Raw genomic sequence first — 17,788 nt, 5'->3', positions numbered from 1 at the left:
TTCATTTGTTTTAATATTTTTTTTTGTTTCTTTTATATTTTTTATTCTTTTTAAATTAATCATTTTTTTTGGATTTTTTATTTTTATGTTTTTTTTAACTTTTTAATTATATTGTAATTTTAAATAAATCATATTCATGCCTTGTTTAAATAATTATTCTGTCATGGTATTTATTTCGAACATCTATTTTATTTAATAAAAATATTTAAATAACAATAATATTATTTTTTAAAATTATTTTATTAAAAAGTAAGATTATTTTTAAAAATTAGAATAATAATGATTTAAATATTGTAAAATATATTTATTTAATATTAAAAAATTTTAAGATGATTGAGTGGACAGTGAAACCTATAAATAATGAGTTTTAATATTAAAAAGAATGTGAGTGAAAGAAATATGTTGTTATAATAAGTATGTGACAGTAGACCCTACAATTTTTTATGAGTTGATGAATGTTATAACAATCCACCGTTGCAAATGCCCTGATAGAATAATAGGGCACATGATCTACTTAAATCTAAGCCTATATCAGTTAATCTTGACGTGAATGTAATATCAAATCAATTATTTTGTATGGTGACTTGATTGACGACGTGTAACAAGGTAATTTTTCCATCTTCTTTCACGTTTCGCAGGGTGGATATTTGATGTCTTTGAACATAGTTTCCATTGGAGCAAGGTATTGTTGTTGGGAACTAAAAACATTATTTTATTGAATTTTGAATGAAAATAAATTGTGGTTCATTTAGTAAGGTTGACCTTTGATTCTCATTTGAGCAGAATTTTGATTGAATATAAATTATATATTAAAATTATATTAATTATAAATCATTAAATCAAATTAGTCCTTAATTAATAATAATTAACATAAATAAATATTTTAAAAATCAACAATTATTATTTTAAAATTTATATTATCAACAAATTTGTCTTAAAAACATAAAATATTACTCCAGCCTCGATTTCAACTAAAATTTCGTCCAACTCAGATTTCGTTCACATATAGTTATAGAAAGTTATGTCCAAACTTTATTTGGACATGTAAGTTTCAACCAAATTAAAATTTAAGCATGTAGTTCGAGGATACTACCAAATGAATACACGATCTTCGGACGGATAACATTTGTAAGAACAAATACTAGTAATTCCTTGTTTTACAAAAAAAATGTTGCAATCAGTTTTATAACATAATCATTTATTGCTTTGCATGGTTCGAATTAAGTATTTAAAATTTATTCTAGAAATATTGTAGATATAGTCCTAAAGCCGGATCAATAAAATATATATGATTTATTTAAAATTTAATTAAATAGAAAGGAGTTTGATTTTTTTAAATCGAGAAAAAGGATTTGACTTTGTTAGGTGTATGAGATCATTAATTAGTTATGTTTAACTTTTGAATTTTAAAAAAATATTTTGATTGCTCTCGTCCACTCGTTCAGTCAGATGTTTCTCTCTTTTCGTTCTAGCTATTTTTCTTTCTATTCTCGCTATTTTGTGCTCTCTCAAATGAAATAAAACAAAATATAATCAAATATCATTTAAAATTTTGTAAAGAAAGTATGTATTATTAAATTTGTATAGGAGAAATATTGTAACAAATTTACAAAATCAGTTTCTTTCGAGATTATGATTCGTTTATTGGGTAGAAATGTGAGTGGGTCGAGCAGTGGATCTAACGGGTTGAACAAGGTTGAGTGGGTCGAGCATGAGTGTAGTGGGTCGAGCAGGGGTAGAGTCTTGTTGCATATTTAAAATGGGCCATGGGTTGAGTGGGTCGAGCATGTTGCATATGTTAGTATTGACTCATGTGATCAAGAGAAGACATGAAAGAAAAAAACAAAACAAATTTTCCTCTATTGGAGATTTTGTTAGAAGATCCGGTCGAATGATATGCAATTTGTTTGAATTTAAAGACAATCGATTTTATTAATGTGTTGAGTTTTGTTTTTTTCTTGACATGGATTTTAATGTGTTTCTGGTGGAGTGTGTTGAGTGGGTAGAGTTTGGGTGGAGTGAGTTATTGTAGTGTGTTTGTGCTGGAGTTTGAGAGGAGTGTGGGTGGAGTTTTGGGTTGAGTGGGTGCATTTTGGGTGGAGTGGGAGGTGGAGTGGGTCGAGTTTGCGGTTTGAGGATTAGGGTTTAGGGTTTGGGTCGAGTTTGGATCGATTTTAGTTCGAGTAAATAATTTGAGTCGAGATTGAGTCTGATTGTTAATCATATTAACACATAAATACTTTATATTTATGTTAAACATTTTAATATGTGCTATAAAAATATAAAAATTGATAATCAAAAGATATTGATTGAGTTTAACATAAAAATTGGTAATGTTATACTATATAATTAACATCTAATGATGATGATGTGAAATATAATTAGAATGTATCTCAAGTATATAAATAATTTATAATTATGTTAACATTTTAATATGAGATATATATTATAATTTAAGTAAGTTGTTAAAAGATAATCATACAAATGATAATGTTATAACATCATCATAAATGCTACCAAATGTTAAGTTGTTTAGTCGAGCCTAATATTAAGAATGTGTCGACTAATTAATGTTAGAATTAATGCAAGATTGGGTCTCTTGTGAGACGGTCTCATGAATTTTTATCTGTGAGACGGGTCAACTCTACCGATATTCACAATAAAAATAAATATTCTTAGCATAAAAAGTAATACTTTTTCATGGATGACCTAAATAAGATATTCGTCTCACAAAATACGACATGTGAGATTGTCTCACACAAGTTTTTGCCTTAATGTAAAGTCACTTCACTCGACCAATCGAGCATAATATTTAGTCGACCCATGTGTACTCGACCCATGTTTAAAATGAGTTGAATGTTTAATGTATCTCAATGGGTTGAGCCCAATGTTTAGTAGCATGAGCGTGGGTCGAGTGTGGGTCGATGAGTCTCATTTTTAGTCATGTAAGCGTGCGTTGAGCATGGGTCGTAAAGTTAACTTACAATCAAAGAATTGATTCATTCCAAGTTTCGTGGAGAAATAAATATGAAAAAAAATGTTATTTATTGTAAAAATTAAAATTGTTTTGTGTTATAGAATAAAAAATTAGGCCGAGGCTCGACCAAATGCCTCGACCCAAGCATCAAGCCTCGACCCAGCCAATTGGGTCGAGTTCTTAACATCAGGTCGAGCTCGTGATTGAGGTCGAGCTCAACCCAAATATGGGTCGAGTTCTTTACAAGCTCGACCCAATATTAACCTTCGACCCAAAATTCGTTGTGTATATGTGCTGTGTGTCGAAATCGATCTATTTAGGATGTGCAACAGATCGAACAAGAAACCAACAAATAGATCTACACTCGAAGAACCTGTTAACCATAAGTAGAGCTTGACCCAATCAAAAGATTAGTGTTAAAAATCAAAATAATAAGTTGATTGTCTCGTTGGATTTCTTCTGAATCAATATCTTTTAGACACATTGTTACAACGTGTACAGTGAAAAACCATTTGACAAAAAATGGTGATAGGAAGAATAGTACAAAAAGAACAAAAAAGATTAGGAAGAACATAAGAGATGTAAGTCTTGGGTATTTCAAAAATTTAAATTTAATTAAAATTTAAATTTTATTATATATAAAGTTAAAATTTAAATTTAAATTCACTAATCGACAAAATTAAATTTTAAGCGAGTTTAAATAAAAGGAAAAAAAGTAAAATTCGCACGACTCCTTTTTACGGCAGAGTCTATGCTCCACCGGGAGCATTACTCCCCTACATCAAATAATTGACATGTGTCTCGTCTTATTATTTTATTTTGTTTGTCTTTATAATTTTTCTTTTCTTTTCTCTTTCCTAATTTATTGCTATTTTCTATGTCTACTTTCTGAATTTCTCTTTCTTGGTTACCTTAACTTATCATTATATTTATATATTTAACCATGGTTGAACAATAAGAGAAGAAAATGTTGAACGATAAAAAAAAAAGCTAATTCTTCACCACCGTCAATTAAGTGATGCGAGTGTCTTCTTCCCGCCATTCAACAACCCAAAGTTCTCCCATTCAGCAGCATTAATTTTTAATGGAAGGTATGTATTTTATAGTAGTTTTTTAATCCATTTAAAGTCCTCTTTTTCAGAATCGTCATTTAATGTTTCGTTGATATCGTTTCTTGAATAGCCAAGTTTTATTTTTTGATTTAATATTGTTTTTCACCATTCATTTATATGAACAATACATTAATATAAAGAATTTTTTAAAAGAAACACAGATATGCCCATAAATACAATATTGATAGAATGTATCATATTTTTTAAAATATCTTACTTGATCGTTTATATATCAAATAATATTGTTAATTGATGATTTTTAATATCTATAATGTTTATCTCTATTTTTTGTTAGATTTGATATTAAATGATGGAGAAAGTGTTATTGTTAATACCATTTGCACCAATGAAGATAGCAAGGCCGAAAATGAGGAGACGTCAGATGTTGAGAAAAAACATATATCCACTGTTGAGGAATTTGAGCAAAGGTTAGCTATTGGTTAAACCATGAAAAGTATTGATGATGCTTATTTATTATATTGTGAGTATGCATACACTAGAGGTTTTAGTGCTCGAAGGGGGAAAGAAGCTTATTTTAGTGGTTCTAAAGATCTTTATATGAAAGAATTTGAATGTTCATCTCAAGGAATAAAGGATGGAAAGCGGAGTGCAAATAACAATAGACCTTTGTATCAAAATCTAGAAACAAGAACCAAATGTAAAGCAAGACTTAGGATTCGAAGGAAAAAAAATGAAGATTGGAGAGTGACAATTTTTGAAATTAACCATAATCATGAAATCGTAAAGTTTCATATGCTCAAGGTGAAACTTTAAGAGTAATGTCAGAGGCTGGGATAAAACCTTCTAGTGTGTTGTCATATATGGAGAAAGAATCACATAGAGTGGAGAATTTAGGTTTTATTCGAAAAGATGCTTATAATTATCTGAATTATGTCACTAAGGGACACTCGAGGGTTGAAAATGGAGATGCTTTTGAGTTGATACGATATTTTAAAACCAAATCAAACGAGGAAGACTTGTTTTATTGGGATATTCAGATGGATGAAAATGGTCGTTTGTCAAATTTTTTTTACAGAGATAGTCGAGCTAGGATTGATTTTGAGTATTTCGGTGATGTGCTTTCTTTTGATACAACTTATCGGACTAATAGATATAATTCAATATGTGCTCCATTTGTTGGCATAAATCATCATATGGATAATGTGATGTTTGGGTTAGCTTTCATGTCTGATGAAACAAAGACTTCATTTCAGTGGTTGTTTAAGACATTTCTTGAATCTATGGGGGGGAAACAACCAGAAACAATTTTCACAGATCAATGTCAAGCAATGATGAATGCTATTGAATCGGTGTTTCCATGTTCACAACATCGTCTTTGCCAATGGCACATTTCAAAAAATGCTCCTTCACATTTGGCTAACTTGAATGTCAATCATGAATTTAAAGGCATGTTTATGAAGTGTATGCAATTTTGTGATTCTGAGGAAGAATTTGATGTGGTGTGGAAAAAAATGATTGGTGAGTTTGGTCTTGAAAACCATTCGTGGTTGAGGGGAATGTACAAGTTGCGACATAAATGGTCAACAACATTTAGTAATAAAAAATTTTGTGCTGGGCTTAAGGCTACCTCTAGAAGTGAATGCACAAACTCTGTTTTGAAAGATGGTGGAAAGAGAACTTTTACTCTATTTGAATTTGTGAATAGATTTGAAGAAATTCAGAAACGGTGGCGGATAAAAGAAAAAGAAAAAGACTAAGTGCCGACATAAGACACCTACACTCGTAGTGAAAAATCAACCGTTGCTACAGCATGCCGCATCTGTTTATACAATTGACATCTACAAAATCTTTGAAAAGGAGTTAGTGAATTCTTTAAACATTGAGTTTGATCATCCCCCTACATTCACGGGCAATCCAATGAAGTTTGACATAAGATCGGTTGGACAATCAAATAGGATCCAAAATGTCACATTTGATGTGGAAACTAATGAAATCAAATGCACTTGTCATTATTTTGAAACAGTTGGAGTGTTGTGTAAGCACATTTTGATTGTTTTAAAATTCATGAATGTCCATTCGATACCAACAAGATACATAAAAATGCGATGGACGAAGACAATTAGAAATATGATACAATGTTGTGAAAATTTCAGCATGGAGTGTGGGAAAGATCCAGATGTTGTGTATAGAAATCAAATGATGAGACTTTGTCTCATTACAAAAAGTACGGTTCATGTTGATTCGAAAAACTTGATCAAAAGAAGACTTCAAAATCTTTCATCGGAGAAAAATGAGATGTTTGAGAACATGAAATTAGATGTTGAAATTGCTGGTGAAATTGTTGGTGAAGATGATCGTGACATGAATCAAATGATTGTACGTGATCCTGCTCCTATTAGATCAAAGAGCACTAATAACTATGGAATGACAAGCCATTTGATGTCATACTAGGTATGACACTAGTTAGGAGAAAAAGGAAACAAGGAAAATAACAATAAATGAGGAAATAGATAAATAAAAAAAATTAAGAAATAAAAAACAACATTTGTAACTGATAAATTAAGGTAATCAAAAAGAAAAATTCAGAAATAGACAGAGAAAATAGCAATAATTAGGAAAGATGAAAAGAAAGAAAAATAAAAAAGACAAATAAAATAAAATAATAAGATCTGCAATTCGCAAAAGCACAATCCAGTGAGCAAAAATCTCGCACAGAACTGAAACTGTGTGGACATGGTGGATTGATGGCAATCTGGGACTACCAACTAAATCCATCGCACTGCCGCCATGTCAGCCGCACCCATTCTCTCCTCTTCACCACTCGCCAACCGCTACTGCCACCGCCGACGCAGCCACCGGGTCGCCGGGACCCCATCACCATTCATCAAGAACTCCATAAACAACAAGCCGCCGAACACCAAGCCCGCCTCGTGGGTGAGCCCAGATTGGCTAACCGGTATTACAAAATCTCTAACATCAGTAGGCCTAAAAGACGAGTCCAACATACCCAATGCCAGTGCCAAGCTGGATGATGTTGCGGACCTTCTCGGCGGGGCGCTTTTCCTCCCTCTGTTCAAGTGGATGAATGATTATGGGCCCATCTACCGCCTACCCGCCGGGCCGAGGAATTTTGTGGTGGTAAGCGATCCCCTCATTGCCAAACATGTGTTGAAAAACTATGGCGCAAAGTACGCAAAAGGGCTTGTGGCTGAGGTGTCTGAGTTCTTGTTTGGATCTGGTTTTGCCATTGCGGAAGGGTCTCTTTGGACGGTAAATTATACACATTTACAAATATCCCATTAGTTTAGCTTCCAATGAACAAATTTGTGAATTTTTGTGCGTTTTGTGAGCATTTGGAGTGGATGGAGAAACGAAATTGCGGAATATCTGTAAATTAGTTTTGAATTTTTGATAAATTTTGGTTGCATAACTGTAGAGGTCGTTGGTTGATTTTCTTGGATTAATAGGTTGGACTTTGTGGATAAGCGAGTGCGAAGATCCGATCTTTTTTTAAAATAAAAAACTTTAGTAGGAAATTGATTGTTTTATGGAGTTTGTGCTTGCTTAGGTACTGTTGTGATAAAAGAGTCCATCACTACAAGTCCATATATATAACTCCTAAGAACTTAGTCAGTCGACATGGACATCTAACATATCATCTCACACACATGAATGACTTAATCTACCTGATGTGAGACATTAACACAACCCCTCCAAGCTCAGTTATAAACAATAACAACTTAAGCATAAAGTTTATAAAACATTAGCGGGTGGTCCGTAAGGGCAGTCCAACAAGTAATGATGAGTTTGAGTTCTGTTAACATGTTAAGATTAAGACTTTGGTCTAATTCCACCACAAAAACTAACTCAAGGTAATACAACCGATTGAGACATCACATTGAACTTTACTGCTATTGAAGCCGTTGATCTCAATTCTCATTCTCTGTCAACCTTTGACTTAAAGATCATGGACTCGAGCACTATTCTCTATCAAGTTCATTGTGGAAAAAATAGGCAATGATACTTAAGTGAATTAATAGTTTTTATTTACGTATATTTGTGGGGGTCATTATGTTGCATGAGTTTACTATGGATGTCGGTATGTTGAGGTTTATATTATGTTCTCTCTATAGGTGAGGCGTAGGGCTGTGGTTCCATCACTTCACAAGAAGTACTTATCAATAGTTGTAGATCGAGTCTTTTGCAGATGTGCTGAGCAGTTGGTAGCAAAGCTGAAGCCTGCTGTTCTCAACGGGTCAGCTGTAAACATGGAGGAAGCATTTTCGCAACTTACACTTGATGTTATTGGTCTTGCTTTATTCAACTACAATTTTGATTCTCTCACGACCAATAATCCTGTCATTGACGCTGTTTACACTGCGCTGAAAGAGGCAGAGCTGCGTTCAACTGATATATTACCTTACTGGAAGGCGGGTTATATTTTGACTTGTTGGGTCATATCATATTTTATTTGTTCGGTGTAAACAACAAAGTTTGTTTTTCCTATTTGTGCAGATTAATTTTTTATGTAAAGTTATCCCTAGACAGATTAAAGCTGAAAAGGCAGTTTCTTTGATCAGACAAACGGTGGAAGAACTCATATCAAAGTGCAAGGAGATTGTGGAAACTGAGGGTGAACGGATGAGTGAGGAAGAGTATGTAAATGACACAGACCCGAGCATTCTTCGATTCTTACTAGCTAGTAGAGAGGAAGTACGGATCTACATTGAACTTGCTTCATTTGTACTGGTGACCTTTTTACAACATTGTTGAAAATGGCATAGTACATTCAACCAGGGTTTGATTAAGCAAGGAGGGCGATCGCCCCATTAGATGAAGTAATTTTGAAATTTTTTAAGTAAATTTTCAAAATCTCCAAATTTCACCCTCAAAATCAATTCAATCACCTATCTTGCTCCAGTCTCCTATATTCTTGGATGCAACCCTTCTGTGAACCTCGTGGTTAAACATGCTTTGTCTACAATAAAAGTTGCCCACAATTCAGTAATTGTCTCATGCCGCATTATCTGTAACTTAAAACTGGTAGTGTTGTGATAATTCTTTTCTTCCGAAACTTTATAATGTTTCAAGTCCTGTTGATGCATCTATTCACAAATATTCTAAATGTGATTTGTCATATCTCTTTAGGTTTCTAGCACACAGCTAAGGGATGACCTTTTATCAATGCTAGTTGCTGGTCATGAAACCACTGGCTCTGTGTTAACTTGGACGAGTTATCTGCTCAGTAAGGTACCGTTTGTGTTTACTAAAAATCTCCTGGTCCTTTATTTAATGTTTTAAAGAATAATATATAGACATTTTGTAATTCTCCTTATTACGAAAGGGTGAAGTTGTTCACTTGTGTAAGTCCCATGAAGTAGCAGCAATACAGAACATAAAATACTGAAAAGAGTGACGAAGCACCACATTTTCTTCTTTATAGTAGCTGCCAGCTCATCAGTTCAATAGATTCGTCAGTGGGATTGTCTTTGTTTGTGCAAAACACTGAAAATAGCTATTTTGTATCCTTGGAATTGATTTGCCTAAAACCTATTTGCACACAATTTCCAACTTGTACTGGAGAATAATGCTTTAAGGAAAGTGATTATGATGTGTTAAGAAGTTCCAGGAATACATTCACATTACAAAATAATTTATGCCGATTATAAACAATTTTTATAATGCCAGAACTTGGTATGGGTCCAAAATGCATATATGGTGCATACTTAATTGCCAACATGATTGCCTCTTCACTTTCTGCTATTTTTCCTTTTTTCCTCGGTTTTGGATTGTATGCATACCTCAGATTTTTACTAAACTTGTTTGTAATCCAGGATTCATCCTCTTTGGAAAAAGCACGAGGTGAGGTCGATGGAGTTCTGCAGGGGCGTCTTCCTACCTATGAAGATATAAAGAATCTCAAGTTCTTGACACGTTGCATAATGGAATCAATGCGTTTATACCCACATCCACCCGTACGTTATGATTCCCATCTCTCATGTTGGCTGAACCTATACTCATTTGCCAATGCTCATAATTCTCGATTATACTTGTGAATTTTGAATAGTAGAAAAATTGCGGGAGAGAATCCCAAACAACATTGGCAGTTGGCATTAAATGGTTTAATCCTGAATACGTACATTTACTGTACAAGGTTTAGATGACTAAACCTCTTGTTAATCATCGTTAATTACATCACAATTGAAATCATAATTCAGATAGCTTTATTTTAATAACATAGAACGTGATTCCGAATTTCCGAGAAATATTATTTGGTTTCTAACATTTATTTTTCATCAGGTCTTGTTGAGACGAGCTCAAGTAGCTGACGTACTACCAGGGAACTATAAAGTTAATCCTGGTCAAGATATCATGATTTCAGTGTACAATATTCATCACTCTGCCCAGGTATCTATCACCTTTGTTTTGTAGGCAGGATTCATTTATTGCCCTGAAATCCAAAACCATAACATTTTATCATTCTGTCCTTATATTATGCTATGCCAGGTTTGGGAAAGACCGGAGGAGTTTCTGCCAGAAAGATTCGATTTAGAAGGACCCGTTCCCAACGAAACAAACACTGATTTCAGGCACCCCCTTTTTAAATTTTCGCTTTTCTAGTAATGCTAGTAGAAGTTTTATGTTTATTCTCTGCTACATCATGGTATCGGTGTTGCAGATACATACCATTCAGTGGAGGGCCACGTAAATGTGTTGGCGATCAATTTGCTTTGCTCGAAGCAATTGTAGCCCTGGCAGTGTTTGTTCAGCGCTTCAACTTCGAGTTGATCCCTGATCAAGATATTGGCATGACCACCGGTGCCACCATTCACACAACAAACGTAATTTTCTTGAACCACGATTCCTGTTTCTTGCTATTCTTCCAAACTGAAAAAGAAACCCGCCCCCTCTTCAATTCTTCAATAAAATTAATTTTTTTGAAAAAACTCCCCAACGCCCAATTTTAAAATGGATTGTGATCACCATCTGAAAACAGGCTTTTGATTGTTGCATGACAGGGCTTATACATGAAAGTGAGCCAAAGGCAAACTGATTCAATTTAGCTGCAGCAAATTCCATGAGCTGAGCATGTGATATTATTTTTATTTGATTTTGGAAATTTCTTTTCCTTCGAGTTTCTAAACATTCCAGAATTTGTTTGAGCTACTAATTTTGTTTAAATGGGATTATAATGAACTCTTATAACAAATCGAGCTTGGTCAATGTACCTCACTCGGATATAAGCTCCACATGTACAATAACATTACAAACGTAATGTTAATTTGTATCAAATTTTTAGAGTAATAATTTTTTTTAAAGAATACATATACTTGATTCAAGTCATATATGCACATAATAAATAATAATGTAGAAAAACTTTAGTTACAATTCTTTGTTAAGTAAAATACATTATACGTTTAAGCAAATTGAGCTTAATTTAAAGAGAATGTCTCTTGTGAGACGGTTCTCACGAATCTTTATCTGCGAGACGGGTCAAATCCTACTGATATTCACAATAAAAAGTAATATTTTTAGCATAAAAAATAATATTTTTTTATGAATAACCCAAATAAAATATCCGTCTCGCACAAGTTTTTACCTAATTCATAATAAAACAACTGTAATAGAAATCGTTAGAAACCAAAACCGAAATCATATTTAAACTATTCGATCTCAATTTCCCCTTGCAGCCTTATTTGTTTAATCGTCTCACGACTTGATCTGTGGGCATGTTAATTAATATTTAGGTTAATAAACACTTAAAAATAATTATTTATCTAATATCCTTTTTTTCTTTTTCTCTTTTCTATTCGCCAGATTGATTGAATAGCTTGCTGTCTTGCACTTTGTTTCATGTATCCCAATCGATCTCTTGCTTCAATGTGAGATCCAAAGTCCAAGCCATATCTCCCGGGTTTTCATGTATTTTTTTATTTAAATAATCTTATTGTAAATTTATAGTCATGTGGCTACGACGATAATTTCAAAAATAATTATTTTAGTAGATTAAGATATTTATATATATATTTTTTCTTAGATTGTAATCTTTATTTTGAATAAATATTACTGCCTCTGTACATATGTTAGCTACATGCAAAGTTATCTTTTATTTCCAGTTGTTAATATATTGTATTTTTTGGAGTTAAATCAGTTTATTTAAATAATTGGGAACTTATATTAATTAAGGGTTTTAGCTACGATATTTTTAGGATTGTTTAATATTGGTTATAATGACTTTTTGAGTATGTAATTATTTTATGGATTATTACGTGTAATTATTCTGTGGATTATCTGCAATAAAGATGTATAAAAAAGTGACAAATCGTTTTTGGCGGGTTTGAATAAGATTATTGTTGGTAGGTGCATTAAATGCACAAGTGGCGGCAAAAGAAAAAAAAACATGGGCTGCTCAAAGGTTTCGTGGAAAGATGGAAGACGCGTATTAAACGCGTCTTCACACGATCAAGGGGCTTTATAAATAGAGCTCCCCCTTTCATTTAGAAATTATCCCTTCTTCGAGTTTTCTCTCATCTTATAAGCATTTGAGTGCTTAGTTCTATAATATTTGTGAGGTGTTTTGTTCTCCTGTATTAAGAGAGTGTGTGTTCTCTTTGGAAACACAGTGAGTGAGTTGTACACCACAAAATATTATAGTGGAATTCTTTTCATCTTGCCCGTGGTTTTTACCCTAATTATTTTTAGGGTTTTCCACGTAAATCTCGGTTCCATTTTATTCTTTATTTTCGGGTTTTATTATCTCAAATTCCGCACGTGGGACCAACAAGTGGTATCAGAGCCTTGGTTTAAAATTTCTTAAAATTCTGAGTATGCTCTGTGGTTGCAGCCTAGACTGATATTCCACATCAGAAAAGATTTTTTGAGATTTTTTATTTAAGGCGGGATTATTTTGTCCGGTCTACTAAAATTGTTGTAGACATAATGGCGGGAAGGTACGAGATAGCAAAATTCAACGGAAGCAATTTTATGCCGTGGAAAATAAAGATACAAGCAGTTTTAAGAAAGAAAAATTGCTTGGCGGCTATTGGAGATAGACCGGTGGAGATTACAGATGATGGAAAGTGGAACGAGATGAATGATAATGCTGTTGCCAATTTACACTTGGCTATAGCAGACGAAGTTTTGTCAAGTATCTCTGAGATAAAAACAGCTAAAGTTATCTGGGATACTCTGACAAAGATGTACGAGGTCAAGTCGCTACACAACATGATTTTCCTAAAGAGAAGGCTTTATACTCTTCGGATGGCGGAATCTTCATCGATGACCGACCATATCAACACACTAAATACTCTATTTGCCCAACTCACTTCCATGGGGCATAAAATAGGGGAAAATGAACGTGCGGAGCTTCTACTTCAAAGTCTACCAGATTCATACGATCAACTTATCATCAACATTACCAACAATATTCTGATGGGCTTTCTAAGATTCGACGATGTCTTAACTGCGGTTCTCGGAGAAGAAAGCCGGCGCAAGATAAGGAAGATAGGTTGGTAACATCGAAGCAAGCAGAGGCTTTACCAATGATAAGAGGAAGATTTATGGATCGTGACTCCAGTGGGAGCCAAAGGCGAGGTAGATCAAAGTCGAGAAGTAAGAAGAAAAATATTTACTGCTTTAAATGTGGCGGTAAAGGGCAATTCAAGAAAGAGTGTACAAGTATCGATAAAAGCTCTCAAGGAAATGTGGCCAGTACTTCAGGCTAGTGGTGAAATATTATTCAGCGAAGCAGCAACTGTTGCAGAAGGCAGGCACAAATTTTGTGATACATGGATTATGGATTCAGGAGCGACGTGGCACATGACGTCTCGGAGAGAATGGTTTGATCATTATGAACCAGTCTCAGGAGGATCTGTATTCATGGGAAATGACCATGCCTTGGAAATCGCTGGGGTCGGTACTATCAAAATTAAAATGTTTGATGGTACCATTCGCACCATACAGGAAGTACGACATGTGAAAGGACTGACGAAAAATCTTTTGTCCTTGGGGCAATTGGATGACATCGGGTGCAAAACTCGGATCGAGAACGGGATCATGAAAATTGTGAAAGGCGCGCTTGTGGTTATGAAGGCGGAAAAGGTTGCTGCAAATCTGTATGTACTTTTGGGAGAAACACATAAAGAGGCAGAACTAGCTGTTGCATCAATTGGTTCAGGAGAAGAATTAACAGTGTTATGGCATAGAAAGCTCGGGCATATGTCAGAACGGGGGTTGAAAATTCTCTCAGAACGGAAGCTGCTGCCGGGACTTACAAAAGTGTCACTACCCTTTTGTGAGCACTGTGTTACCAGTAAACAACACAGATTAAAGTTTGGCACTTCTACTGCCAGGAGCAAAAGCATATTGGAGCTGATTCATTCAGATGTTTGGCAATCACCGGTTGTATCCCTAGGAGGAGCGAGATACTTTGTCTCGTTCATTGATGATTTCTCTTGGAGATGTTGGGTGTATCCAATCAAGAAGAAATCAGATGTTTTCCAGATCTTCAAAGATTTCAAAGCATGGGTTGAACTTGATTCTGAAAAGAAAATCAAGTGTCTGAGGACTGACAATAGAGGAGAATATACCAGTGACGAGTTTGATGCATATTGTCAACATGAGGGCATCAAGAGACAATTCACGACGGCTTACACACCTCAACAGAATGGAGTGGCGGAGCGGATGAACAGAACCTTGTTAGACAGAAAAAGAGCTATGTTGAGGACTGCAGGTCTAGAAAAGTCATTTTGGGCAGAAGCAGTCAAAACCGCTTGTTATATTATCAATCGTTCTCCTTCAGTGGCGATTGATCTGAAGACTCCGATGGAGATGTGGACCGGGAAGCCGACAGATTATTCTCATTTGCATACATTTGGAAGTCCGGTGTACGTTCTGTACAATGAGCAAGAAAGATCAAAGTTGGATTCGAAATCCAGAAAATGTATCTTCTTGGGTTATGCTGATGGAGTAAAGGGGTTTCGCTTGTGGGATCCTACTGTTCACAAGCTTGTCATCAGCAGGGATGTTATCTTCGAGGAAGATAAAGTAAAGGGAGACAAAGGCACACTGAATTCAGAAACTACTATTTTTCAGGTGGAAAATAAGACGGACGAAGGTCAAGTTTCTTGTGAAGCAGTACCAGAGCACGAAGAACAAGAAAATGTTGAGTCTGAGGTTTCCAATGTGAGGCAATCAACTCGAGACAAAAGACCACCAGGTTGGCTTTCAGATTATGTCACTGAAAGCAACATTGCATATTGTCTATTATCAGAGGATGGTGAGCCATCAAGTTTCCACGAGGCTACTCAAAGCTCGGATGTATCCTTGTGGATGATAGCAATGCAAGAAGAGTTGGAGGCATTAGACAGGAATAAAACTTGGAATCTTGTTACACTACCACGAGGGAGGAAAGCCATTGGAAACAGATGGGTCTATAAGATCAAACGTGATGACAATAACCAAGTGGAGCGGTATCGTGCTAGGTTAGTGGTAAAAGGATATGCTCAGAAAGAAGGCATTGACTTCAATGAAATATTTTCTCCTGTGGTTCGGCTTACAACAGTCAGAGTGGTGTTGGCATTGTGTGCAGTGTTTGACCTACATCTAGAACAGCTAGATGTGAAAACGGCGTTTCTTCATGGAGATCTTGAAGAAGAAATCTATATGCTCCAGCCAGAAGGTTTTGCGGAAAAAGGCAAAGAGAACTTGGTTTGCAGGTTAAAGAAATCTCTGTACGGTCTCAAACAGGCGCCGAGATGTTGGTACAAGAGATTTGATTCCTATATCATGAGCCTTGGATACAACAGACTGAGTGCAGACCCTTGTACGTATTTCAAGAGGTCTGGTGATGATTATATAATTTTACTGTTGTATGTGGACGACATGTTGGTAGCAGGCCCCAACAAAGATCAGGTCCAAGGATTGAAGGCACAGTTGGCTAGGGAATTTGATATGAAGGACTTGGGACCAGCAAACAAGATTCTAGGGATGCAAGTTCACCGAGACAGAAGTAACAGAAAGATTTGGCTTTCCCAGAAAAATTATTTGAAGAAAGTCTTGCAACGCTTCAACATGCAAGATAGTAAGCCAATATCGACCCCTCTTCCTGTTAACTTCAAGTTATCCTCCGAGATGTGTCCTAGCAGTGAAGCAGAGAGGATGGAGATGTCTCGAGTACCGTATGCATCAGCAGTGGGAAGTTTGATGTTCGCCATGATCTGTACAGGGCCAGACATTGCTCAAGCAGTGGGAGCAGTTAGTCGGTATATGGCGAATCCTGGACGAGAGCATTGGAGCACTGTTAAGAGGATCCTTAGATACATTAAGGGTACCTCGAATGCTGCATTATGTTATGGAGGATCGGATTTTACACTCAGGGGCTATGTCGATTCAGATTATGCAGGTGATCCTGATAAGAGGAAATCTACTACTGGTTATGTGTTTACACTTGCAGGGGGAGCAGTTAGCTGGGTTTCAAAACTGCAGACAGTTGTGGCATTATCTACAACAGAGGCAGAATACATGGCAGCTACTCAAGGTTGCAAGGAGACAATATGGATTAAAAGGTTATTGGAGGAGATCGGGCACAAACAAGAGAATGTTCCTTTGTTTTGTGACAGTCAGAGTGTCTTGCACATCGCAAGGAATCCAGCTTTTCATTCCAGGACTAAACACATTGGAGTACAATTTCACTTTGTACGGGAAGTAGTTGAAGAAGGAAGCGTGGATATGCAGAAGATCCATACAAAGGATAACATAGCTGATTTTCTGACCAAGCCAGTAAACACTGATAAGTTTGAGTGGTGTAGATCCTCAAGTGGTCTAACAGAAACGTAAGCAGCAGGGAATGGCAAGATTGAAAGGATGTGTGAAGATGTGTTTGATTCTCAATCAAATCTCCAAGTGGGAGAAATGTTGGTAGGTGCATTAAATGCACAAGTGGCGGCAAAAGAAAAAAAAACATGGGCTGCTCAAAGGTTTCGTGGAAAGATGGAAGACGCGTATTATACGCGTCTTCACACGGTCAAGGGGCTCTATAAATAGAGCTCCCCCCTTCATTTAGAAATTATCCCTTCTTCGAGTTTTCTCTCATCTTATAAGCATTTGAGTGCTTAGTTCTATAATATTTGTGAGGTGTTTTGTTCTCATGTATTAAGAGAGTGTGTGTTCTCTTTGGAAACACAGTGAGTGAGTTGTACACCACAAAATATTATAGTGGAATTCTTTTCATCTTGCCCGTGGTTTTTACCCTAATTATTTTTAGGGGTTTTCCACGTAAATCTCGGTTCCATTTTATTCTTTATTTTCGGATTTTATTATCTCAAATTCCGCACGTGAGACCAACAATTATTTCTCACAATTTCCCTCTTCGTAACTCCATTTTTCTTTTTAATCACAATATATTTAACCCATTTTTATATGTAACTTGAAGAAATTAAAAAAAAAATAAAATTAACCTGCTGTATGTTTTGTATTTAAAAATAGTCTTCCTCTATATATTTCATTTCACCATTTGATGATATATTTTATACTTGTAATTTAGAAACATTGAATTTTAAAGCATATTTTATTTTATTTTTACATGAATGATCGTATCAAGTTAAGTTACAAACACTCAACCGCTAATCACCTGACTTCTAAAGCATTGTTGATTCCAAACAAACTCCATTGGAAAACTATGTACCAACATGCGAGAACAAGGACCAGCTAGCAAACTCTACTGTTTTTCTCATTGGAA

The 17,788-nt window shown here is 35.2% G+C and overlaps 2 protein-coding genes across 2 annotated transcripts; both read left to right on the top strand.

Moving 5' to 3' along the window:
• The first annotated feature begins 4,868 nt into the window (after nucleotides 1-4,868).
• Nucleotides 4,869-5,807, top strand: LOC142544101 (protein FAR1-RELATED SEQUENCE 5-like). Its single transcript, XM_075651183.1, has one exon. It carries the CDS (start codon nucleotides 4,869-4,871, stop codon nucleotides 5,805-5,807), a length of 939 nt encoding a protein of 312 aa, XP_075507298.1.
• A 918-nt stretch (nucleotides 5,808-6,725) lies between these two features.
• LOC142546300 (carotene epsilon-monooxygenase, chloroplastic) lies at nucleotides 6,726-11,376 on the top strand. The gene is made up of 9 exons (XM_075653946.1): nucleotides 6,726-7,320; nucleotides 8,184-8,480; nucleotides 8,566-8,763; nucleotides 9,199-9,300; nucleotides 9,885-10,025; nucleotides 10,351-10,458; nucleotides 10,558-10,640; nucleotides 10,730-10,892; nucleotides 11,070-11,376. Exons 1-9 carry the CDS (start codon nucleotides 6,838-6,840, stop codon nucleotides 11,112-11,114), a joined length of 1,620 nt encoding a protein of 539 aa, XP_075510061.1. The 5' UTR covers nucleotides 6,726-6,837; the 3' UTR covers nucleotides 11,115-11,376.
• Nucleotides 11,377-17,788: the final 6,412 nt, after the last annotated feature.

This window comes from Primulina tabacum, chromosome 5 (assembly GCF_025594145.1).
Source record: "Primulina tabacum isolate GXHZ01 chromosome 5, ASM2559414v2, whole genome shotgun sequence".
NCBI classification, from domain to species: domain Eukaryota; kingdom Viridiplantae; phylum Streptophyta; class Magnoliopsida; order Lamiales; family Gesneriaceae; genus Primulina; species Primulina tabacum.
The sequence above is the reverse complement of the archived record's forward strand: the minus strand, read 5'-3'. Positions and strand labels throughout refer to the sequence as shown.

Bases quoted from the DNA above. Each gene is read 5' to 3' on its own strand.
- LOC142546300 (XM_075653946.1), top strand. From the start codon at position 6,838: ATGTCAGCCGCACCCATTCTCTCCTCTTCACCACTCGCCAACCGCTAC. The intron at 8,764-9,198 runs GTACGGATCTAC...ATATCTCTTTAG, and splicing joins TACTAGCTAGTAGAGAGGAA to GTTTCTAGCACACAGCTAAG. The intron at 9,301-9,884 runs GTACCGTTTGTG...TTTGTAATCCAG, and splicing joins CGAGTTATCTGCTCAGTAAG to GATTCATCCTCTTTGGAAAA.
- LOC142544101 (XM_075651183.1), top strand. From the start codon at position 4,869: ATGTCAGAGGCTGGGATAAAACCTTCTAGTGTGTTGTCATATATGGAG.